Source organism: Zalophus californianus, chromosome 16 (assembly GCF_009762305.2).
Source record: "Zalophus californianus isolate mZalCal1 chromosome 16, mZalCal1.pri.v2, whole genome shotgun sequence".
NCBI classification, from domain to species: Eukaryota; Metazoa; Chordata; class Mammalia; order Carnivora; family Otariidae; genus Zalophus; species Zalophus californianus.
The window spans coordinates 12,402,506-12,425,837 of NC_045610.1; the positions used below are offsets into that span (position 1 = coordinate 12,402,506).

A 23,332-nucleotide genomic window follows, 5' to 3' on the forward strand; every position below is an offset into this window, starting at 1 on the left:
AATCCAGTCTGTTGTGGACTTCAGTTTGGTGGTTCCTCGACAAGTTAAGCATAGAATTACCATATGACTCAGGAATTTTGCTCCCAAGTATACACCCAAAAGAACTGAGAGCAGGTGTTCAAACAAAACCTTGTACATCAGTGTTCATAACAGCACTAGTCACAACACCAAAAGATGGAAACAATCCAGATGTCCTTCAACAGACGAATGGTAAACATTAAAATGTAATCTATCCACACAATGGAATATTATTAGGTCATAAAACAGAATGAAGTCCTGATGCTTGTTATAGCATGGATGAACCTTGGAAATATGCTAAGTGAAAGAAGCTGGACACAGAAGGCCACTGTTGGATTCTGTTCACATGAAATCTCCAGAATAGACGAATGCACAGATGGAAAGTAGACTGGTAGTTTCCAGGGGCTGAGGGAGGGGAGCATGAAGAGTGACAGCAAATGGGTTTGGGGTGATGAGAAAGTTCTGGAACTAGATGGTGGTGCTGGTCGCGGCAGCATGGCAAATGTACTTAATGCTACTGAATTGTGCATTTTTTAATGGTTAAAATGACAAATTTTATGTTATATGTATTTTACCACAATTTTAAAAAGTCAACCCATTTGGCCACAGGCTGATGTCTTCTTCTGGTCCCTTTGCTGCCTCACAGGTTTCCTGGAGAACTGGGCTCTTCCTTCATTCCTGGACATCACACCATGGGAGGAGAGGCTGGACCATCGAGTTCAGGACCTTGAGATGGGAGGGTGTTGACCACTCCCTGGCTGCAACCATCAGCCACCAACCAGCTGTAGGGCCATGGGTGACCGGGGCAACCTCTCTGGGCCTCAGAGGCCCTATCTGTGATGGCAGGGTTGGACTAGAGAGGTGTTCTCAGATAGTCTGTCTCTCCTTTCTCTGAGAGCCTAGATGGAACCACGTGTCCGGTCCTGACTTGTGGGAGCATCAGAATGGCCAGCACAGTCTATCCCAGGACCTCTTGCCCAGGTTTCCGGTGGCCCCAGAAGCTCTGAGGCCAGCACCCTCCCCACTGCCAGGCTCTCAGAGTCCCCCCTTTCTAATTCGGGAAAGTAGCCCAATATGGGAGTCAGGGATTCTTAAAATTTCCTGGATCATAGACTTCCTTAAAGTCAGATAAAACCAACAGACTCTCTCCCTAGAAGGGTACACAGAGCAGGGTTAAGAGCACCTGTTTATGGTGATTTATGTTCTTCATATGGTTTAAAGATTGAGAGCAGTGTTGGCATCAGATGGACCCAAGTCCAAACCCCAACCCTGCTATGATTCACTATCCCTATGTACATCCTGGGTTTTCCATCTGCAAAATGGGTGCATTCATAGCACCCACCTCAAGGATTAGATCATTCATACACACCACTTGGAGACGCATGGCACTCACTAACCATTGGCAAGCCCAGACTCATCTGCTCTGCGCCTTCCCTACACTTGGGAGACAATCCCTCCCAGCTCTCACCTCCTCAGCCAGGAGAGGCCTCCCATTATCATCTTGTCCTTGCTCTCCCTGCCCCTTGCCCCGCCTTCCAAATGTCATCTCTCATAATTGTCTTGCTCTTTCCCATTCCCACTGCCAGGGAAGCAACGGTTCTTGCATGTGGTCTTACAATCCCACAACTCTGCCATTGGCTCTTTCTCCCTTTTCTAAGGAGATGATCATATTGTCTACAAAATAATTTGCTTTATATTTTCTTTTTCGAGACTTCAATTTCATGCCCAGTCCCTGTATATTTGAAAATAGTGTAATTTCTTTTTTGAACTGTATATATAAATATATGTATAAAATACATATTTATACACACATATATGTGTTCCTTATTTCTGCCTCTTTGATCTGTCAGTTTCTGAGAAAAAATATATTCAACTTTCCTGCTCTAATTGTGAAATTGCCCCTTTCTCTTTATAGTTCTATCAGTCTTTGTTGTAAACATTTTGAAGCAATTTTGTTAGGGGCATACAATTTCATAACTTTTATTTTGCTGGTAGATTGTCTCTTTTAGCAACATGAGTCCAACTTTGTCCCCTTTTAATGTTCTTCTTTGGATTCTGTCTCGTCTGATATTGATGTACACTCACCAATATTCCTTTGTTAGGACTCATGTAGTATGTCTCTTTCTATTCTCCTATGTACACCCTTCCTGAGTCGTTACCATTTATATGTGTCTCTTGAAGGCAGGATTGTATTTTTTATCTGTGAAGATTTTTCTTTAAATTTTAACCCATTCACATTTATTGCCATTTTTAAAATGTTTGAACTTATTCCTGATATTACTTATGTTTTCTATTTCTTATGTTGTTTTGTTTTTTCCTCTGTTGATAATATCTGTGATCTTAGCTCCAGATTGTAATTAATTCTTACACAATCAACACTTACTTAAATTTAATAAATTTTATTGGTTCTTGGCTAAGCATTGTTTCTTGTATTTCATTTCTTGGATTAATTTTTCTTCTTGCTAGAGCACATCAATTAGTATTATTTTTAAAAGGGAGTTTTTTTCAATGCTAAACATTCTAAGAAATCACATGTCTTCAGGATGTGGTTTTCTTACATTTAGCTGGGTATAGAATTCTGAGTTTGAAATTATTTTCCCTTAGATTTTGAAGATAATCACTTTCTTCTTGTTTCTAGTATTATGTCATTTGCGGGTAGCCTGGTTTTTGTCCGGAAATATTTAGAATTTATTATCCCCAGTGTTCTAAAATTTCAATACTCTGTCCAGTAGTGAATCTCTTTCATTCATCCTGCCTGGCACTGGTGACCTTTTTTTTTTTTTTTCTAAATTTAATTTATTTATTTGACAGAGAGAGAGAGCACAAGCAGGGGGAGAGGGAGAGGGAGAAGCAGACTCCACTGAGCAGGGAGCCCGATGCAGGGATGCGGGACTTGATCCCAGGACCCTAGGATCATGACCTGAGCTGAAGGCAGATGCTTAACTGAGTCACCCAGGCGCCCTGATGACCTATTTTAGTCAGAGTTCTGGGACACTGTCAACCTCAACCCTGGACAATTTCTCCCCCACATTCTTGTCTCCTTTTGGACTAGGAAACAAAATTTCGTTCTTTGGATCTCCTTGTCCTTTTAGTGGTGCATTCTAGGAGTCCTCAACTTAATCTTCCAACCCACTATTGGCTATTCAGCTATGTCCATTCTGCTATTCAGCCTATTATTGGTTTTTTTTTTTCCATGACTAGATTTTAATTTTCCAAATTCTTTGATCTTTTGGAGGGTCCAATATTCTACTACATCTAAGGATACTGACCACACCTGTTCTAAATTATTGTTCTGGCTACATAACTCCCTTTCCTTGGGTATCAATTCTCTTGTTTAGGACTTTGATGCCATCATTCATGGGCTCATCCTTGTATCTGAGTTTCACTCTAGCTGAAGACACCAAATCGATTTCCCACAGCCTGCCTTCCCTCATTCGGGGGGGGGGGGGGGGGGGGGGAAGAGAATGTATCACTATGCAATCCCTAATGTTCTGTGCTTGGGGGTCTCCATTCTCCCTGGGTGTTACCAGCTTTCTGGGACACTGCCTATCTCTTCAGCTATAGCACCCACACTTGCTTCTCCCCAGTTCCCCAAAACACAGATACCAGAGTTCTCTGCTTGGCCCAGGTGTGTGTGTGTGTGTGTGTGTGTGTGTGTGTGTGTGTGTGTGTGTGACATGCATGTGGGTGGTAGGGAAGAGGGTTCAACTCACCTGGTGGCTCCCTAAACAGTTAGTTATTCTGCCAGGAGCCCAAGGCCCTCTTGAGTCCCCAGATCCCCCCTCCAGGGCCTCTGGCCACCCCTCTCCCATGGCTCCCTCCTTCCATCAGCCCCAGTTGCCTTCCACCTTTAAGGTGTTAGGCAGTTTCTGGTTCACCAGTGGCACCATTCCTGTTTGTCATGTTGTTGGGATTTGGGACCATGTGGGGAGGCTTCAGTGTGAGTCAGCAGCCACTTGACCCCCTCCACTTGTGTGTGCCTGGGGGTGTTTTCCTTTCCACTCAGAGCAGCAGCTCTGGATGGCGGGAAAGGCAGGGCCTTCGGAGTTGGGTGGAACCCAGGCTCCACTTTCTCAGCTGCAGTTTTCACAAACTTAAAACCAGATTATCCTGGTCTGACTTCATAGTTGTGTGGGAAGATTAATGACGTGATAAAGTGTCTGGAGTACACTCCAGAAATGTTGGATCCTTTCCCTCTTCCTCCTCTTTCATCCACTACACAGGAAACGCCTCCCTAGAAGTTTGAAGCTAGTGGTTCAGGCAGTTAGTGCTGAGGAGGTCAGAAGAGGGAGATGTCCCAGGGGGCTAGGGCAGTCTGCAAGAACTTTCTGAGGGGTGGCAGAGGCAAGCAGGGGTGAACTGAGTGGAGAGGAAAGGGGGGGGGTTGCAGGCTGTGGGGGTGGGGCAGGATAGGAGAACAGGAAAGGGCCAGGAGTGGGAATGTTGAGCAAACAATGGTAAGCCTTGTTTCCAGTCAGAGGCCACAGGCTCAACTGCCACCAGAGGCCGGGAGATAACTCAAGCGTGTGGACAGGCCTGGGTCATGGAGCGAGTGGAGACAAATCCTCCAGCGCACACAGGAGTGAGCACATTCATCCCGAAGCTCCGCTCGGCACTGCCCAACCAGAACAGCCACCAGCTGTCCCCGGCCGGACTGGGGGCACTTGAGTGGGAGGGTGTAAAAGTTCTCCTGAAAAAATGTTGTTAGCCAATAGCCCATGCCTCAGGACTCCAGCTTGTGCCTCTGGTTTGTGTGGGGTGCCTTGTGAAGGAGGGAAGGCAGCAAGCTTGGATGGGACCCCACAACAGTGCCATCTCCATGAGAACAGGGGACCCATAAGGTCTCTCAGCGCCTGCATTCTCCCCTAGCCAGGCCCGCCCAGGACTACAGTCTCCCACCTGCTCTCTCCCTGGAGCCTGAACTGCTTCCTTAGGTGAGGGTTAGAGCTGATGCCATTCATCCATCTACTCAGGAATCAGTAGCTGAGGTCCCCTCTGTGCACAGCCCAGGCTCAGCCCACACGGGTTTCCAGAGCATACAGGGGTATCAGAAAGAGATGCACCTGGGTGGCTCAGTCGGTTGGGCGACTGCCTCCGGCTCGGGTCATGATCCTGGAGTCCCGGGATCGAGTCCCGCATCGGGCTCTCTGCTCCTCAGGGAGTCTGCTTCTCCCTCTGACCCTCTTCCCTCTCGTGCTCTCTCTCTCTCATTCTCTCTCTCAAATAAATAAATAAAATCTTAAAAAAAAAAAAGAGAGAGAGATGCTGGTGGCTGGGAACACCAAGAGAGGACCAGAATACGGGTCAGGTCTGGTCCAGGAGGCCGACTACGCTCTGGGGACCCCAGAGAGGCACGGAGCAGCCAGAGCTGGTCCTCTGGCCCCATCCTGTGGCCATGGTGTGAACTGCAGATCCCGCGCTCCAGCCTGCATCACCGGTCTGTGCACAAAAGAGGATCCCAGCCAGGGAGGATGCTGCAGAATCTGGGAGAACACCGTTAACATCACAGGCTGCACCTCCTAAGCCCCACTTCTCCCCTGACCTCTAAGTTTTAAGTACCCTGATTTCTGTCCCCTGCCCCAGCCTATGCTTCTGAACCAGCTTTGTGGAATCTAACCCAGGATTTTAAAAATTTTATCCGAATTGCCAACAGGGCTGAGGTGTTCACTGGACAGGTGATTTGGTTCCTATTTCTATGCGTTTCTATCCATAAGAGTCATTTCGTCACAGCCCCAACGTTATCTTTGGAGGGCTGCCACTCTGGGACTTGTGCGGATGTGTTCATCTCCGAGGCCTGGCCCCCAGGCCTGGGCAGCTCAGTCAGTTAAGCATCTGTCTCTTGATTTCGGCTCAGGTCATGATCTCAGGGTCGTGAGATTGAGCTCTGCTTTGGGTTCCACAGTGAGCGTGGGGCCTGCTTAAAATTCTCTCTCCCTCTCCCTCTGCCCCCCGCCCGCACTCCTCTCTCGCGCTCTCTCTCACACACACACCCCTGCAACCGCAGTCACTAACTCGAACCAGCCCTTCCTTCCTGCAGATGGCGCAGGGCTGGGAGGGACGGCAGCCTGCCTCCCCACCAGGAGGTCGGAGGTCGGGGTTGGCAGAGAAACCCTCTGGCAAAGGGCAGCAAACAGCACGTGTGAAGACATGGGTAAGATGCATTCCAGCGGCCGCAGAGGTCCAGGGTATCTGAGAGACACGGGCAGGGCCAGGTCAGGGAGGGCCTTCCTGGAGTGCTGAGGAGTCTCCCCCTTACCCTCAGGGAGCCAAAGCTGGCGTGGGACCTGCACAAGCTCCTGACTCGGAAGCAGGATGCCTTTTCTCTTCAGGCCCCCTGAAGTCCCTGAAGGTGGCTGGTGTTTGAGGTTTGTGGCTGGAGACAGGGCATCCTGCCCACCAGGCAGGCTGGACAAGGGTCCTCGGCCTGACACCCAGGCCCCCCCCCCCCCCCCCGTCCACAACAGCCCAGGAGGAAGAGGCAAGAAGAGCTGGTCCAGGAGGGCCAGCACGGAGCTTAGGGAATTTGGCCCTTCCTTCTTCTTTCCCAGCAATTGCCTGTGTGGGAATCACTACTGTCCCCAACCTCCCCCTGCCCCCCCAAACACAATTTCAAGAGTGGGCTGTGCTGCCACCTGGTGGCCAAGCCAGGATAAGTGCCCCTGGTTCCCATCAGAGCCTCCAGAGCTGACAGCTCGGACCCCGGTGGGGGGGGAGGGTCCCCACCACCGATTTCACTAACTTGTTTCACAGAGCAAGTCCGTTTTCTCTAGGGAGGAATAAACGTCCTTATTTCCTCCAACCCTTTCTTATGCCACCATGGAAGCTGACCAGCTCTGGAACAGGCTGAGAGAGAAGTGGCTTTGCAGAGAGGTCCCACAGCAAGCTGGTGGCAAACCCAGTCCCAGACTCCCTGTTCCCAGGCCCTCCCACTGCCAGGCTGCCCTCTGGCTCTTCCCTGCAGGCTCTGGGAGCTGACTTCAGAGCCCATCTCTGCCCACTGGGTGGCCCAGGGCTTGTCAATTAACTTCTCTGAGCCTTGCTTCCTGGGCAGGTTGTGGGAGAAACCAAATACACGTAAGCAAAACTCTATAGATAATACCAAGCAGATACATGCTTGATATTAACTATGACTGCTAACGATTTTTTTTAGTTGCCAACTAAAACTAACTCAGCCTCTTTCCACCTAAAATGGTCTTCTTTGGTCTCTCAGGCTGTTTCCCCCCGAAGCATTCAACTCTAAATCCTCGCTCCCCGGAGGGGCTGAGATCCCCTCTTGCTCTTCAGAGGGTCTCCCTCATTTCTGTCCCGGCCAAGAGGACATCTGGATCCAGGAGCTGGCTTCTGCTTGGGGCACAGGTCAGGTCTCATGTCTCCTGGCTTTAGGCCGTGAGCCTCACCCTACCTGCTTGCACTACCGAGTCCCTGCTTCAGGGGTAATGAGGGTCTGCTGTCGGCCCAGCCAGGTTGGGTGGTCCCCCTACAGCCCTCAGCCCCAGGGCCACCTGGCCTCTCCTTGGCGCCCAACTAATGGGCTCCCAGCCAGGGTCCTCCTCCATCTGCATCCTCTGCACAGACATGGAGGGACCCCAAGTTCATTCCCTTCTGGGCCAGAGGGAGAGCCGGGATCTTGGGGGCCACCTTGGCCTCACCTGCTCAGCGGCTCCCCTGCCTGTGAAACTGGCCTCCCCAGCCAGGTGGGTTGGTTGCTGGAATTTCTAACATCCCTCTCACACCCCTGATGCACACACTTGCGAGAGGGTGGGGGGGTCCCTTCCCAGGACCCTTCCTGCTCATCCTCGCTCCAGCTGTGGTCACTCATCCCAGTACCAGCAGGCCACTTTCTCTCTAGTGAGTACTGACCCAGGCCATTTCCTCCTTCTTGCTCACCCCATGGGCTTCCTGTTCTGGACAACACGTGCCTGCCTCTCTGTGGGGCAGTGGGACTCCTGGCTTTGCCTGAATGGCAGGAATGCAGGGGAGGACCACTGGCAAATCAGGGGCCACAGGTCACGTACCAAGTGTCATGCATGCTCTGTTATATTCGTCCTTCTGCCTGGCCTGCAGGGGAGTCAGTGAGCTTCCCCCTCAACCCTGCCCCCCCTTCTCTTCCACCTCTTTCTCTTCCCACCCTCCCCATACCCCCTTCCTCGGGCTTGTGACTGAGGGCCAACTCAGCCAACTCTCCTGACTTCTAAGCAATGCACAGGTCTGGCCTGAACCTTTCCCACCTGCCCTCGGGTCTGCTGCAGGCTAAGTGCCTGAATACTCACCTTCAGATGGAGGCCCATCCCTTGAGCACTGACTCAGCTTTCACCACGGACACCTGAGCACTTAGGGCAGTCCAGATCAGAGGACAGTGTCATGTAGAGGTCACAAGCCCCAGAGCACACAGTTGCCTGGGTTACAATCCTGCTGGCACCACTGACCCAGCATGGCCTCAGTCGGGACCCCTGACTCTGCTGAGACCACAGCCCCGTCAGTTAAGTGGGAGTGACCGCAAGAGGGTGGTTATGAGGCCATAGAACATGCTCATCAGCCTCTGGAACACTATAAGTGCTAAGGAAATGATCACTGCTAAGGTTATGATTTTGGAATGGGTCCCAGTGGGGACACCATGACCCAGAAGACTGAAGAAACTACACTGAGTCTTTCTGCCTAAAACCCCTGGCTGACCTGGAGGCCGTCGCTCCTTCCAGGGGCTCTGACCCTAGGACCCAGAACATTTCCAATGTTTTCAAAGGGGTAACTCTCCACTTCTGACCAGGGCCACCTCATCTCAGGGCAGGACAAGCTGGCTTTCCTACTGGGAGGGCAGACTTCCTTCACTGCAGTCCATTCAATGGTTCTAAAGCAAAACATATGCCTCTCAGGCTTTGAAGAAAGTCACCTTCATTCTAATTGTGTGTATCCCATTTGACAAGAACAAAAGCATAAAGCCGCGCAGTCCTGGCCTCTGTCATCAGCTGTTGCGGGTGCCCCCCCCCCCGCCCCCGGCACAAAGAGGTGGTGACGGGCCCCACGGCAGAGTGAGTGCCATGGGGTGGGCAGCCGTCCATGCTGGTTACCTGCCCAGGTTCTATCTCCCACCTCCCCTTTCTCTTCTCTGGCTTCCAGTTCTATGGCTTCCTCCCTCCTACACTTGCTTCTGCTCCTCGGCAACACCCTCCAGCCCCAGGGCCTCTGCACCGCCTTCCCTCAGCCAAGAGGGCTCTACCCTCTTCTACCCAACCCTCGGGTGATGCCCCCTGCTGGAAGGGGCCTCTCCGGGACCTCAGGCAGCCCATGGCCCCACTCCACTTGCCCCCCACCCCTGCAGCCCCCAGACCTCTCCTGGAGCGCTGGGTATAATTACAGTGAGTTCTGGATGGCCTGTCTGCGGGGGCCACATTCCCAAGCACTGACTAAAGCATCCTTGCCCCGCAATTATTTTTTCTCCTTTAAACGAATCAGGCAGCTGAAGTGGTGAGTGGCTACCTCAGGGTGAGTGAGCTTCGATGAGCAAAGAATGAATTCAGCGGTTTGTAGCTTTGGAATTTTTTTAAACTGGCCTTTAAAAGTCCTGGTGGCCATCAGTTGAAAAGGAAAGGTTTGGGGAGACTCGGAGCGCAGCACCCTTGCCAGAGCTCCGTGAGGAGCAGATCTAGAATGAGACCCTGCCACGGGCTGGGAGCAGACAGCTGGCAGATGTGAGGGAGGGAGTCCCCGAGAGGGGGCTCTGTGCCCTGGCCTCCCGCCCTACCCCTCTGGCCAGGGAAGAAAAGGCTGCAGGAGGTGAGCAGGCAAAGGGGTCTCACTGCCCCCAGCAGGGCCCAGGCGGGAGCAACTGTCTCCCTCTGATGGAGGTGGCCTGTCCCCCAGATGTGGGGCTCTAAAGCTGACCTCGGGGGACAGGCTAGGCCAGCGGCGCCAGCATCCATGGGTCCAGTGACCCCAGCATGAGGATGAGGAGGGGATTCCCTTCACCACTGCCATCACTACACGAAATAAAGCGTCCCCACATCCACACCCCCCGAGTCCCCACCACACATCCCAGCATGCCTCACACCCTACGCTTGGGACACCCCCTGGGGAGGAACCAGATGTCGCCAAGAAAAGCCTGATGGGATTAAGTTTCTGTCCTCAGCAGAATGAGGCCCCAAGACAGAAATGAACTAAGTGGCTTTTTTGTTTTGAGGGCACCAGGCTGGCTGGGTCTGGTTCACTGCTGCAGCCTTGAGCTAGCACCAGCCCCACGAGCAGCAGGTGCTCTGTGGGTCCCCCTCCCAGCCAGAAGGTCAGATCCGGGGAGAGTGTGGTTCTCACCAAGCCAGAGGCTGCGATGCCCTGCCCATCCCGGGCAATGGGATCTCAGGGGGTCTCCGCATGACCACCAAGCAGGGGGGGCTCTCAGGAGAGGGCGTGAAGGCTCGGTGGGCAGGCCTCTGCTGGCGACTGGGGGGTGGAGGCCACAAGACAGGCCCAGGAAGAAACTACGTTGTGCAGGTGGCACGGTCTCCTGGCCCTTAGACAGTGGCCTTGTCCTCAAGTGGGTGGCAACAGAGGGTCTCCGGGGAGCAGCTGGGGAGCCAGCCCTCCAGGGTCTAACCCCTCCCAGAGCTACAGGCTAGGGTGGCCAAGACTCCCCAGGACGCTGCCCTGCTTGGTCAGGTGACGCAACCCCAAATACACTCTTCGTAGGATGGGACCCGCAGAGTCCCCCCCCCACCCCCCCCCGAGGGCTACAGCCGCTGAGGTGGGGCAGCGCCATGGAAGACCGCCTTTGATCAAGCCGACAGTCCTTCCTTCCTCATCTGGATGACCAAACTGGCCTGAGAGCCACAAAGCCCCGAAGCTCAGCCAGCCCGAGCTTCAGACACTTTCCCCTCACCTTTTCTCCCACTTGACGCCACCCCGTGGGGCAGCCCGAGTGTGCCTGTCACAGGGGCCTCCCAGGAGGCCCCCAGAGATGGGACAACTAGGGCTTCTCTGCAGGGTGGCGATGGGGAGGACAGCAAGTGGAGGGGCGAAGGTCTTCAAGAAAGCCTGGGGAGGTGATGGTAGGTTCAAGTTGCCACTTCCCGGTGGGCGGAAGAGAACAGAAGCCAAAAAGCACAAAAGGAAGGTGACCTCCCCCTGCCCCTTCCCCACACGGCTCCTGGGCTCTCATTAGGAACATGGTATGGGAGAGGAGCAGAGAGTGAGGTGCTCTGAACTGGGCAGGGCAGGAGGGGCTGGAGGCCGGGGCGGGGGGTCATGCACGGCAAGGAGGCACGTGAGGGGGGGGACCAGTCAGCGTGGTGGGCGGCCTACCCAGGGGACCACCATGGCCACCAGCTCCTCCCTCAGCCCATTCCCCCTTGGTCCCACACAGCATCCCCGGCGAAGTGGGCGGTGAGGCCGCGCCCTCCTCAGAGCCCTCAGCAGTGCAGGCGGCCCCCCAAGTACTTACAAGGTGCGCAGCTGGGTGTGCAGCTGGGTGCCCAGGGGCCAGACGCCGGACGATCTCGGGGCAGGGGCTAGAGGGGGCCACATCCTCGGGTGACACGTGAACCGCATTTATTTGGCCGGCCTTCCACAAATGTTCAAGGCTGCTGACTGCTGGGCCCTGTGAGCAGGGCCCCAGGGACAGGGGTGCGCGAAACCTCTGGGCCGGTCCAAGGCCGGGCGGCGTGCGGAGCCCCCAGCACAGAGCCTGGCGTGCCCTGGCACTCGGGGAGTGTTTGCTGAATCCACGGTGGGCCCCTGGGCGGGGGTGGGGAGGGGAGCGGGGCCCGGGCGGGAGGGCAGCGGAGGGAGGGGCTGCGGCCCAGAATGTGAGGACTCGTCCCACCTGCTCCTGCTCGGAGCCCTCTCGCCCCTCCAGCACCTCACTGCCGGAACCCTGGCCGAGGGGCTGCGGACCCGATGGCGGGGGACTTCCCTGAGGGATGGGGGCAGGACTGCTGGCCCTCGGCTCCTTCCGGTCTGGAGCCCGTGTAGCCCCGTGCAGCCTGGCCCGGGCCCGAGGTCGGCCTGCACCGCCTGGCCAGACGTGTCTTGTCCAGGGCCCTTGGGCCAGCCCTGCCCCGAGATCAGTTTAAGGCCTGGCAGGGCTGGGGAGAGCGGGGAGACATGCAGTGGGCCCGGGCCATGTGAGAGGGACCCCCACCCCCCCCCGGGGCGGGGGGCCCTGAGCTGGGAGCCCTGAGGTCAGGGGCCCCGCGGGGGAGCCCAGAGCACAGTCCAGCTCAGCGGGGCCGCTTGCTGTCCAGAATGGCCTTCCAGTCGTCCGCCCACGAGTGCAGCCTGCGGCAGGGGGGCTGCAGCTGCACATGCCGGTTGTGGCAGGCTGTGAAGAGGATGTGCTCCCAGCTGGGGTTTGGCTCGGCCCCTGTGGGCGGGAAAGCAGCGCCTCAGTCCCCGGAGGCCCCCGAGCGTCCTCAGGCAGGCTTCCCAGTCCCCGTCGGTAAAGTGGTGACTGCACCTGTCTCGACACAGGTGGCCAGGATTACGTGAGCCCGGCCACGGGAAGCACGGGGGGGCGGGGGGGGAGGGGGGTGGCACCCGGCGGATGCACCGCACACGGGGACTTCCGTGCCGGCCATCGCGGCAGCCACCATCGGAGGCTGAGCCCTGCTGATGCCCGGCCCTTGCCCTCCCGCGGGCTCAGCCTTCCCGCAGCTTCCCGGCTCTTGGCCGTGGGCCCCACGAGCCCTCCCTAAGCTCCCATCCCTCATGTCCACTTCTGCGCACTGGCACTGCCTCCCTGGCTCCTCCTCGCCCAGGCCTCTCCCCTGCTCCCCCGTGGCTGGACACGGAAGCTGAGCGGGGCGCTGGGGAGCTCCCCCTCCGTGTGCCCCGACTCTCCTTGTGACACCGCGTGGTCTGGGAGGTCAGGGAGGTCAGGGGTGGGCACACCCACGAATTCTACCCTCTGGACACTGTGATTAGCGCAGAGATGCACATGCTTCCTGAGGCAGCTCCAAAAGCCATCGGGGAAGCAATATTCTGTATTATCCCACTGAGGGATCCAAAATAGGATTTAACCCCGAAACTGCTGACAGATACTGAGAGGAGAGAGCGTGCCTGCGTACAAAGACAAACCAGAGCAGAGCCGGGAGACAAAGCCGCTGAATTTGGACTCATGTTGTTCGAGCTCCTAGTTTCACCGGGCCTGAAGCCTTCCTAACTCACCTTTCCAAGTAGGTGTGCTGATAAATCTCCCCTCTCCTTTCTAAGCCAGTTTAAAGTGTGTGTGTGTGTGTGTGTGTGTGTGTGTGTGTGTGTGTGTGTGTGTGTGTGTGTTTGCTGGGAAGGAGTCACCTCGAAGCAAAAGGGATAAATACAGTTCCAAAACCACCTTCAACTAAAGAAATGATGCTTTGCTCTTCTGTTTTACATAGTAGCTTCACTCCAAATTGCTCTTGGGGGGAAAATGGCTTTGGTGCTAAAACCAAACATTTGGAAGCCAGTCTGGCCCTCATTTTAGATGAGAAAGGCAAGGCCTCAAGGTATAAAGGGACTCATCTGAGGTCACCCCATGAGTTACCCCAGAAGCTAGGGCCTGCTTCTCCTGACTCCCAGTGGCACCCCTTCCAAGGCTGGATGCTGAGAATAACCTTGTCTTCCTGGTAGGGAAGGGGCTCAGCACTGGGCTTGAGGCTGGAGGCCTAATACACCGCTGGTGATCAAGTGGGGACCACTCAGGGCATGGGCCCTGAGGCCAGCCCCACGTGGTGTTTGTCCCGGTGGCTCTCGGCTCCACACTCGCTCCTCACCTGCCGTAGGCCACTTGCCTGTGATGTCTGGCCTGTCGTCTATGAGAAGGTCGGCAGAGACCACGGTCTTGTCTGTGGCCAGCACAATGTGATCCAGAAAGTCAGAGCCAAAGTGCTTCTCCACCCAGGCATACTGGAACACAAACAGGTAGGGGGAGAAGAGAGTGCCGTCAGACCTGGGCACAGACGGAGCTGGGGCCCGGCCAGGCTTTCTCCAGGAAGAAGGGCTGCCATCAGGGAGATGAGATGATCCCACGGGCAGCAGAGAAAACAGATACTCCAGAGATGGTGTGACTTGTCCATGTCCCCACAGCTCCAATCCTGCCCATGCCTGGTCTACGCAATCCAACACTCATGCCATGATTGCCTTCTCTGATTCCTGTGTGCATGCACTCTGTTGGGCTCTAGGGACAGAGGCGAAGGGGGACAGAGCTCAAGACACATTGAAGCAATTCGTTAGATGCCTCCAGGGAAACTGCCCCCCGAACAGCAGTCTGCAGGACCCCTGACCTGCGTGGGGTGCAGTGCGGTGCGGAGGCAGGAATGGCCCGGGGCTAATGTTTCCAGCATACCTACTCCACAAACACTCACCACCCATCACCTTATCTAAGCCTCAAACAGCCGATGCAGCAGGCAGCATTCTCTTCATTCAGTCCCTTATGCACCCAGGGTCTACTGAGCATCCACGAGGACCTGGGAGCCCCCAGTGTGTAGCAGAGACGCTCTCATGCAGTCCACATTCTACAATGCAGGAGACACAGCACACAGACAAGCAAATTCAGGTGGAACAGGCCTGCCAAGTAATACAGCAAGGAGCTCTGACAGAGGGCAGGGAGAGAAGGCCTCTCTGAGAAGAGACATCTGCAACTGGCTGCGCAGGACGTGGCAGAACCTGGGTATTAAAGGTCAAGAAAGTTCCACACAGAATAACAAATGCAAACGGTGCAGGGCAGGAACACACTGTGGAGTTTATCTGAGTGGCTGGAGTGCAGAAGAGAGAGAAGCAGGAGGAAAGAGAGAGGCAGGGGGCAGGCCAGGTCCCATGGGGCCTCTCAGGCCTTGGTGGAGAGAGACTCCTTGTTCTCAGTCTGCCAGGCTTCTATTAGAGCTTGGTTTCACAAACTATCTATGGCGAAGGACTGATTGTTTTCTTAATTCCCAATTTATTGTGGACCCCTCTGTCTGTAAGAGATGAAATCCATGTCTTCTGCCCATTTCTCGACTGGATTTTTTGGGTTTTGGGTGCTGAGTTTGACAAGTTCTTTTCTTCAAAGAAGACCTACAAATGGCCAACAAACACATGAAAAAATGCTCAACATCACTAGGCATCAGGGAAATGCAAATGAAAACCACAATGAGATACCACCTCACACTGGTCAGAATGGTTAAAATTAACAAGTCAGGAAATGACAGATGTTGGCGAGGATGCAGAGAAAGGGGAGCCCTCCTACACTGTTGGTGGGAATGCAAATTGGTGCAGCCATTCTGGAAGACAGTATGGAGGTTGCTTAAAAAGTTAAAAATAGAGCTACCCTATGACCCAGCAATTTCACAACTAGGTATTTATCCAAAGGATATAAACATAGTGATTCAAAGGGGCACTTGCACCTCAATGTTTATAGCAGCAATGTCCACAATAGCCAAAATGTGGAAAGAGCCCAGATGTCCATCGACAGATGAATGGAAAAAGAAGATGTAGTATTATATATATACAATGGAATATTACTCAGCCATCAAAAAACCCGAATTCTTGCCATTTGCAATGACGTGGATAGAACTGGAGGGTATTAGGCAAAGTGAAACAAGTCAGTCAGAGAAAGACAAATTCCAGATGATCTCACTCATATGTGGAATTTAAGAAACAAAACAAATGAACATAGGGGAAGAGACGGAAAAATAAAATAAGACAAAGACAGAGATGGCGGCAAATCATAAGAAACTCTTAACTCTAGAAAACAAACAGTTGCTGGAAGGGAATTAGGTGGGCAGATGGGGTAACTGGGTGATGGGCAGTAAGGAGATGTAAGTGATGTGATGTGATGTAATGTAAATGATGTAATGAACATTGGGTGTTATATGCAACCGGTGAATCACTAAACTCTACCTCTGAAACTAATGATATACTATATGTTAATTAAATTGAATTGAAATAAAAATTTTTTTAAAAAAGATACGAAATCCAATCATGTGTTTGGATGCTGCATCCATGTCAAATGGCCATGAAAGTTTCCACCCCCATCCAAGTTCTGTGTTTCTCTGGTCTTGGGCTGGCACCTGTCTGTGCACCACAAGTGCAGCAGCTCCAAACATGGGTTTCACTTAGGAAAATGACTCTAGATGTACATTTTCAAAGGGTCATGGTGGCAAATCAATGCCATACAAATAAACTGAAGCTCAGAGAGGTTCAGCGAGTGGCAGAGTCCCGTTCAACACTGGGTCTGCACCTCCAGAGCCCACACACTGGTCATGAAGAGTCCCCAGCAAGTTGTCCAAGCCATCCACAGTAAAATGGGGATGATAACAGTATCGCCTCATGGGACTCCTCTGGGGATTAAATGGGAAAATGTACATAAAAGTCTTAGCCCAGTGCCTGGCACACAGAAAGCGCTCAGTACTAGGCAGCTGGACAAAGGCTTCTCACTTTGGGTCTTCTCTCTCCTCTCCTGTGGTTCTGATGTGTCTGAGCTGCGGGGCCTCAAACAAACCACTCAACCTTCTAAGACTCAGTGTCTTCACAGTGTTGTTGATGTGATTACATTAAATCTATGTCGGACACAGAGTAATGCCTGACACATAGTACTTACTCGATAAATGTCATTATAGTTAAACTTTAATAGCCCCAAATTATATGTAAAAAAGCTACTAGAACAAATACGTTTTTCAAAATAGCAGGATACGGGGCACCTGGGTGGCTCAGTCGTTAAGCGTCTGCCTTTCAGCTCAGGTCATGATCCCAGGGTCCTGGGACCGAGCCCCACGTCTGGCTCCCTGCTCAGCGGGAAGCCTGCTTCTCCCTCCCTCCCACTCCCCCTGCTTGTGTTCCCTCTCTCGCTGTCTCTCTCTCTGTCAAAAAATAAATAAAATCTTTAAAAAAAATGGCAGGATACAAGGTCAATATACAAAAATCACTTGTATTTATATACATTTGGATATTGAAATGAAATAAATAATACCTTTTACAATAGCACCAAAAATATGAAATAGGCTGACTACACACTTAGAAATAGTTCAGATGGTAAATTCTGTTACGTGTACTTTACCACAATCGTCAAATATTTATTTTTTTTAAGATTTTATTTATTTATTTTAGAGAGAAAGAGGTGTGAGCAGCGGGGAGGAGCAGAGGGAGAGGGAGATAATTTCCAGCAGACTCTGCGCTGAGCACAGAGCCCGATGTGGAGCTGGATCCCACGACCCTGAGATCATGACCTGAGCTGAAACCAAGAGTTGGATGCTTATTACCCTACTGAGCCACTCAGGTGCCCCGACAATTTTTTAAATGAAGAATAAAGCTGGAGAATTCACACTGTTTTCAAGAGTCACTATAAATGGGCACCTGGGTGGCTCAGTCAGTTAAGTGTGTCTGCCTTTGGCTCAGGTCATGGCCCTAGAGTCCCGGGATCGATCCCGCATCGGGCTCCTTGCTCAGTGGGGAGTGTATTTCTCCTTCTCCCTCTGCTCCTCCCCCCACTTGTGTTGTCTCTCTCTGTCAAAAAAATAAATAAAATCTTAAAAAAAAAAGAAAGAGTTGAGATGCCTGGGTGGCTCAGTCAGTTAAGTGTCTGCCTTAGGCTCAGGTCATGATCCCAGGGTCCTGGGATGGAGTCCCACATCAGGCTCCTTGCTCAGCGGGGAGCCTGCTTCTCCCTCTGCCCCTCCCCCTGCTCGTACTCACTCTCTCTCTGTCAAAATAAATAAATAAATTCTTTTTTTTTAAAAAGTCACTATAAAACTACAGTAACTGAGATAAAGTGGTATTCACATAAGGATAGATATTTAGATCAAAGGTACAGAATATATTTAAGAAACAGACCCAAAGGTACCAAGGTAATTCAACAGAGAAACGGGGGGCTTTCCAACAGAGGAAAAGCTGGGTGCCCATAGGCCAAAAAAAGAAAAAAAAAATAAGACATAAAACCACACACATAAAAACTTCTATTTTTAACTCCTACTGTATACAAAAATTAACTCAAAATGGACCAAAACCCAAATATAAAACCCAAAATTATAAATGCTGCTCTTCAAAAGCCACAGTTAAGAAAATGAAAAGACAAGCCACAGACTGAGAGAAAATATTTGTTAAAAAGCCCATTATCTGGTAAAGGACTTGTTTCTAGAATAAAGATTTTTCCCAACTCAAACTAAGACAAACAGCCCGATGAAAAATCAGTCAAAAAATGTGAACACTTTATCAAAGAGGACAAATAAGCATATAAGAGATGCTCAACATCGTTCATCATTAGGGAAACACAAATCAAAACCACAATGAGATATCATGAGGAACCCACTAAAACAGCTGAAATAAAAAAGATGGACAATAATAAGTGCACACAAGAATGTGAAGCAACCAGACAACCCATACACTGCTGGTAGGAATGCAAGACGGGACAGCCGCTTTTAAAAATAGCTTGACAGTTACTTTAAAAGTTAAATACACCTGTCATACAAACCAGCCAATCCCACTCTGGCTATCTGCCCTAGAGAAATGAAAGCACACGTCCACCCAAAGATGTGGACATGAATGTTTATAGGAACTTTATTCACAGAAGCCAAAAGCTGGGAACACCCCAAAAGTCCATCAACTGGCAAATGGATAAACAAATGATGATTACAGTCATATGGTTAGATTCAGCAATAAAAAGGAATACGCTCTTGATACATGCAGCAACATGGATGAATCTCAAAAGTATTATGCCTTCAAATGAGAGCCAGACACAAACTATGTAAGTCCCTACTATATGACACTGTGTAGGAGGCAAAAGTTTAGCCATGGAGAACACATCAGTAGTTCACTCTTACCAACAATACCCAGAGAGGGAAGACACAGAGAAAAGGGCTGACTGAAAGGGATACAAAGGCACACTATTTATTTTAAATTTATTTTTTTAAGAGCAGTTTTAGGTTCACAGAAAAATTGATCACAAAGTACAGAGAATTCCCATATAATTCCTGTCCCCAAATATGCACAACTTCCCCCATTACTGACATCCAACAACAGGGTGGGGCATTTGTTACACTCAAGGAACATACACTGACACATCATTATCATCCAAAGTCCATAATTTACATGAGGGTTCAGTCTTGGTGTTGCACATTCTATGGGTTTGAACAGAGGTATAAGGACAAGCATCCACCATGAATAATTTCATTAATCTGAAAATCCTCTGCTCTCCATTTATTCATCCCTCCCTCCCCACCAACCTCTGGCAATCACTGATCTTTTTACTGCTTCCATAGTTTTGCCTTTTCCAGAATGTCATATAATTGGAATCATACAGTATTGTAGCTTCTTCAGATGGGCTTCTTTTCACTTAGTAATATACATTTAGGTTTCTCCATGTCTTTTAATAGCTTGTTGGTTCATTTCCTTTTAGTGCTGAAAATATTTCTCTACCTGGGGCATACCACAGTTTCTTTAACCATGTAGGATATCTTGGTTGCTTCCAAGTCTTGGCTATCATGGATAAAGCTTCTATACACATCTGTGTACAGGGTTTTGAGTGGACATATGTTTTCAACTCATCTGGATAAATACCAAGGAGTGTGATTAGCAGATCATACAGTTAAGGGTAGGTTTAGTTTTGTAAGGATGTGCCGAACTATCTTCCCAAGTGGCTCTACCATTTTGTATTCCCACCAGCAATGAATGAGAGTTCCTGTTGTTACATATCCTCTCCAGCATTTGCTGTTGTCAGTGTCCTGGAATTCGGCCATTGTTTTTTTTTAAAGATTTTATTCATTTGTTTGACAGAGACAATGAGAGAGGGAACACAAGCAGGGGGAGTGGCAGAGGGAGAAGGAGACTCCCCGCTGAGCAGGGAGCCCGATGCGGGGCTCGATCCCAGGACCCTGGGACCATGACCCGAGCCGAAGGCAGACACTTACCTGACTGAGCCACCCAGGCGCCCCATTTTAATAAGTGCATAGTAATAGCTCACCGTTGTTTTAATTTGCAATTCCCTAATGACAGGATATTGAGCACCCTTTTATGTGCTTATTTGCCATCTGTAAATCCTCTTTGATAAGGCGACTGTTTAGGTTTTAAGACCATTTTTTTCAATAGGCTGTCCATTGTCTTATTGTTGAGTTTTCAGAACGCTTTGTATATCTTAGATAACAGTCCCCTATCAGTTGTCTTTTGGAACTATTTTCTCCCAGTCTGTGACCTGTCTTCTCATTCTCTTGACATCATATTTTGCAAAGCAGTTTTTCATTTTAATGAAGCTCAGCTTATCAATTATTTCTTTCATGAATTGTTCCTTTGGTGTTGTGTCTAAAAAGTCATCATCATCATGTCCAAGGTCATCTAGACCTTGCTATAAATTGTCCACTAAGCACTGCTTTCACTGCATCCCACAAATTTTGATAAGCTGTGCTTTCATTTGCACTTCTAGGTATTTTTTTTACATTTCTATTGAGCTCCTTCTTTGAACCATGTGTTATTTAGAAGTGTGTTGTTTAATCTCCAGGACTTTTTGGATTTTCCAGCTATCTTTCTATTACTGGTGTCTAGTTTGAGAACATATATTGTATGATTTCTATTATTTTAAATTTCTAAGGTGTGTTTTGTGGTTCAGAATGTGGTCAGCCTTGATGAATGTCCCATGTGAGCTTGAGAAAAATATGTATTCTTCTGTTATTAAGGTAGTCTCTAAACGTCAATTATATCTAGTTGATTGATGGCATTGTTGAATGCAACCATATCTTTACTGGTTTTCTGCCAACTGGATCTGTCCATTTCTGATAAAGGGATGTTGAAGTCTACAACTGTAATAGTGGATTCATTGAATTCTCCTTGAAGTTCTATCAGTTTTTGCCTCACATATTTTGACACCGTTGTTAAATGGATACACTTTAAGGATTAGCATGTCTTCTTGGAAAACTAACACTTTTACCATTATATAATGCCTTTATTTATCCATGATAATTTTCTTTGGCCTGAAGTCTGCTCTGTCTCAAGTTAAAATAGCTATTCTCACTTTCCTTTGACAGTGTTAGCATGATAATAGATATAACATGCTATATATCTCTTTACTTTCAATCTGTCTATGTCTTTATATTTAAACTGTGTTTCTTGGAGACAGCATGAATGTGGGCCTTGTTTTTTTGACCCACTATAATAATCTGTCTTTTAATTTAGACCATTGATGTTTAAAATGATTATTGGTATAGTTGGATTAATATCTGCTGTATTTGTTACCATTTTTGAGAGAAAAACCATTTTCTTTCTGCCTTTATTCCCTCTTCTATTTCTGTTCTGTCTTCCACTCTTTTCTACCTTTTATGATTTTAATTGAGCATTTTATATAATTCCACTTTCTACCCTTTCTTAGCATATCAAGAAGCATGTACTTTTTTTTTTTTTTACTTTTCTAAGTGGTTGGCCCAGAGTTTGAAATATACATTTACGACTAACCCAAGTCCACTTTCAAAAACACGTTGCTTCACAGATAGTGAAAGTACATTATAATAGCAATGTACTCCTAATTTCTCCCTCCCATCCCATGTATATATCATTGCTGTAATTCATTTCACTTGCACAGAAGTTATAATCGTCAAATACATTGTTGCTAATGCTATTCTGAAAAAACTGTTAGACGAATCAAAAATGAAAATTTTTATTTTACCTTCATTTATTCTCTAATGCACTTTCCTCCTTCATGTAGATTTGAGTTTCTGACATATCATTTCCCTTCTCTCTGAAGAATTTCTTTTAACGTTTCGTGCACGGCAGGTCTGCGGACAACAAATTCCCTCCATTTTTGTATGTTCAAGAACATCTTTATTTCTCCTTCACTTTTTTTTGTTTAAGATTTTACTTACTTATTTGACAGAGAGAGACAGCGAGAGAGGGAACACAAGCAGGGGGAGTGGGAGAGGGAGAAGCAGGCTTCCCGCAGAGCAGGGAGCCTGATGTGGGGCTCGATCGCAGGACCCTGGGATCATGACCCAAGTCGAAGGCAGACGCTTAACGACTGAGCCACCCAGGCACCACTCTCCTTCACTTTTGAAAGAATTTTGCTGGAGAAAGAATTGTAGGTTTGTGGGGTTTTTTTTTCTCAATACTTTAAATATTTCACTCTACTCCCTTCTTGTTTGCATGATTTCTGAGAAGTCAGATATAATTCTTATATTTGTTCCTCTACAGCTAAAGTTTTTTATTCCTCTGACTTCTTTCAAGGTTTTGCCCTCATCTTTGATTTTCTATAGTATGAATATATGCCTAGGTATGGGTTGTTTTGTTTTTGTTTTTGTTTTTCCTATTTATCCTGCTGGGTGTTCTCTGAGTTTCCTGGATTTGTGGTTTGGTGTCAGATATTCATTTGGTGAAAACTTCTCAGTCAATTTTGCGTCAAGTATTCTGTTCCTCTCTCTCTTTCTTATCTTTCCGGTATTCCTATTACATGTATGTTATACCTTTTCTAGTTGTCCCATGGTTCTTGGATACTCTGGAGGTTTAGTTTTTGGTTTTTACACTCCTTTCACCTTTGCTTTTCAGTTTCAAAGTTTCTACTGAGATATCCTCCAGCTCAGAGAGTCTTTCCTCAGCTGTGTCCAGTCTACTTAACAAGCCCATCAAAGGCGTTCTTCATTTCTGTTACAGTGTTTTGAACTCCAGCACTCATTTTTTATTCTTAGAATTGTTTGCTCTTTCTTCAAACTGTGTTCTTGGCCTTTTATTTTTTTTTAAGATTTTATTTATTTATTCATGAGAGACAGAGAGAGAGAGAGAGGCAGAGGGAGAAGCAGGATCCCCTCTGAGCAGGGAGCCCGATGCAGGACCCGATCCCAGGACCCTGGGATCATGACGTGAGCTGAAGGCAGACGCTTAACCATCTGAACCACCCAGGCGCCCTGTTCTTTGCCTTTTAGTATGCCTTGTAACTTTTTGCTGAAAGCCATACAGATGTACTGGGTAGAAGGAACTGCAGAAAACAGGCCTTTAGCAATGTGGTAGTGAGGTGTGGGGAAAGGGACAGCGTTCTCTAGTTCTGTGATGAGGCCTCAGTCTGTCGATGAACCTGTGCCCCTGGACTGTGAGCCTTGCCAGTGTTTCACAGTGCTTCGCTCTTAAGTGGGATAGGACAGCTAAACGGGCAGGAGGAAAGGTCAAGTTAAGTTCTGATAAAACGTCAGCAATTTAGGCTTTTGTAAAACAGTTTTTGTTGAGGGTAGGCCTTGTTAATAAGAATAGAATATTCTGGCACATTTCAAAATAGTTACTTTTTCCTCCCCCTACCAGAAGTGCAAGGGAATTTTTTTTTCCCGAGCTTCACTATGAGAACCTGGTAAAGCTCCTAAAAGCAAAACTCACAACAGTGTGGGGGCCCCCGATGACTGGGGCCCGAGAGGAAGCA

At 49.4% G+C, this 23,332-nt stretch overlaps 1 protein-coding gene across 3 annotated transcripts in view; it reads right to left on the reverse strand.

Annotated features, from left to right (window-relative positions):
• Positions 1 to 290: 290 nt before the first annotated feature.
• NT5M (5',3'-nucleotidase, mitochondrial) overlaps positions 291 to 23,332 on the reverse strand; it is a 56,886-nt gene continuing 33,844 nt past the window's right edge. Inside the window, exons 4-6 of one of the 3 annotated variants that reach the window (XM_027626624.2) lie at positions 13,755 to 13,887; positions 11,447 to 12,367; positions 291 to 6,207 (exon numbers count right to left, since the gene is read on the reverse strand). In XM_027626624.2, coding sequence (XP_027482425.1) covers positions 12,225 to 12,367; positions 13,755 to 13,887 — 276 coding nt within the window. In that variant the 3' untranslated portion in view covers positions 291 to 6,207; positions 11,447 to 12,224. Of the gene's footprint in view, positions 6,208 to 11,446; positions 12,461 to 13,754; positions 13,888 to 23,332 lie in introns of those variants that run through there. The other 2 variants (XM_027626625.2, XM_027626626.2) reach the window with 2 other exon arrangements.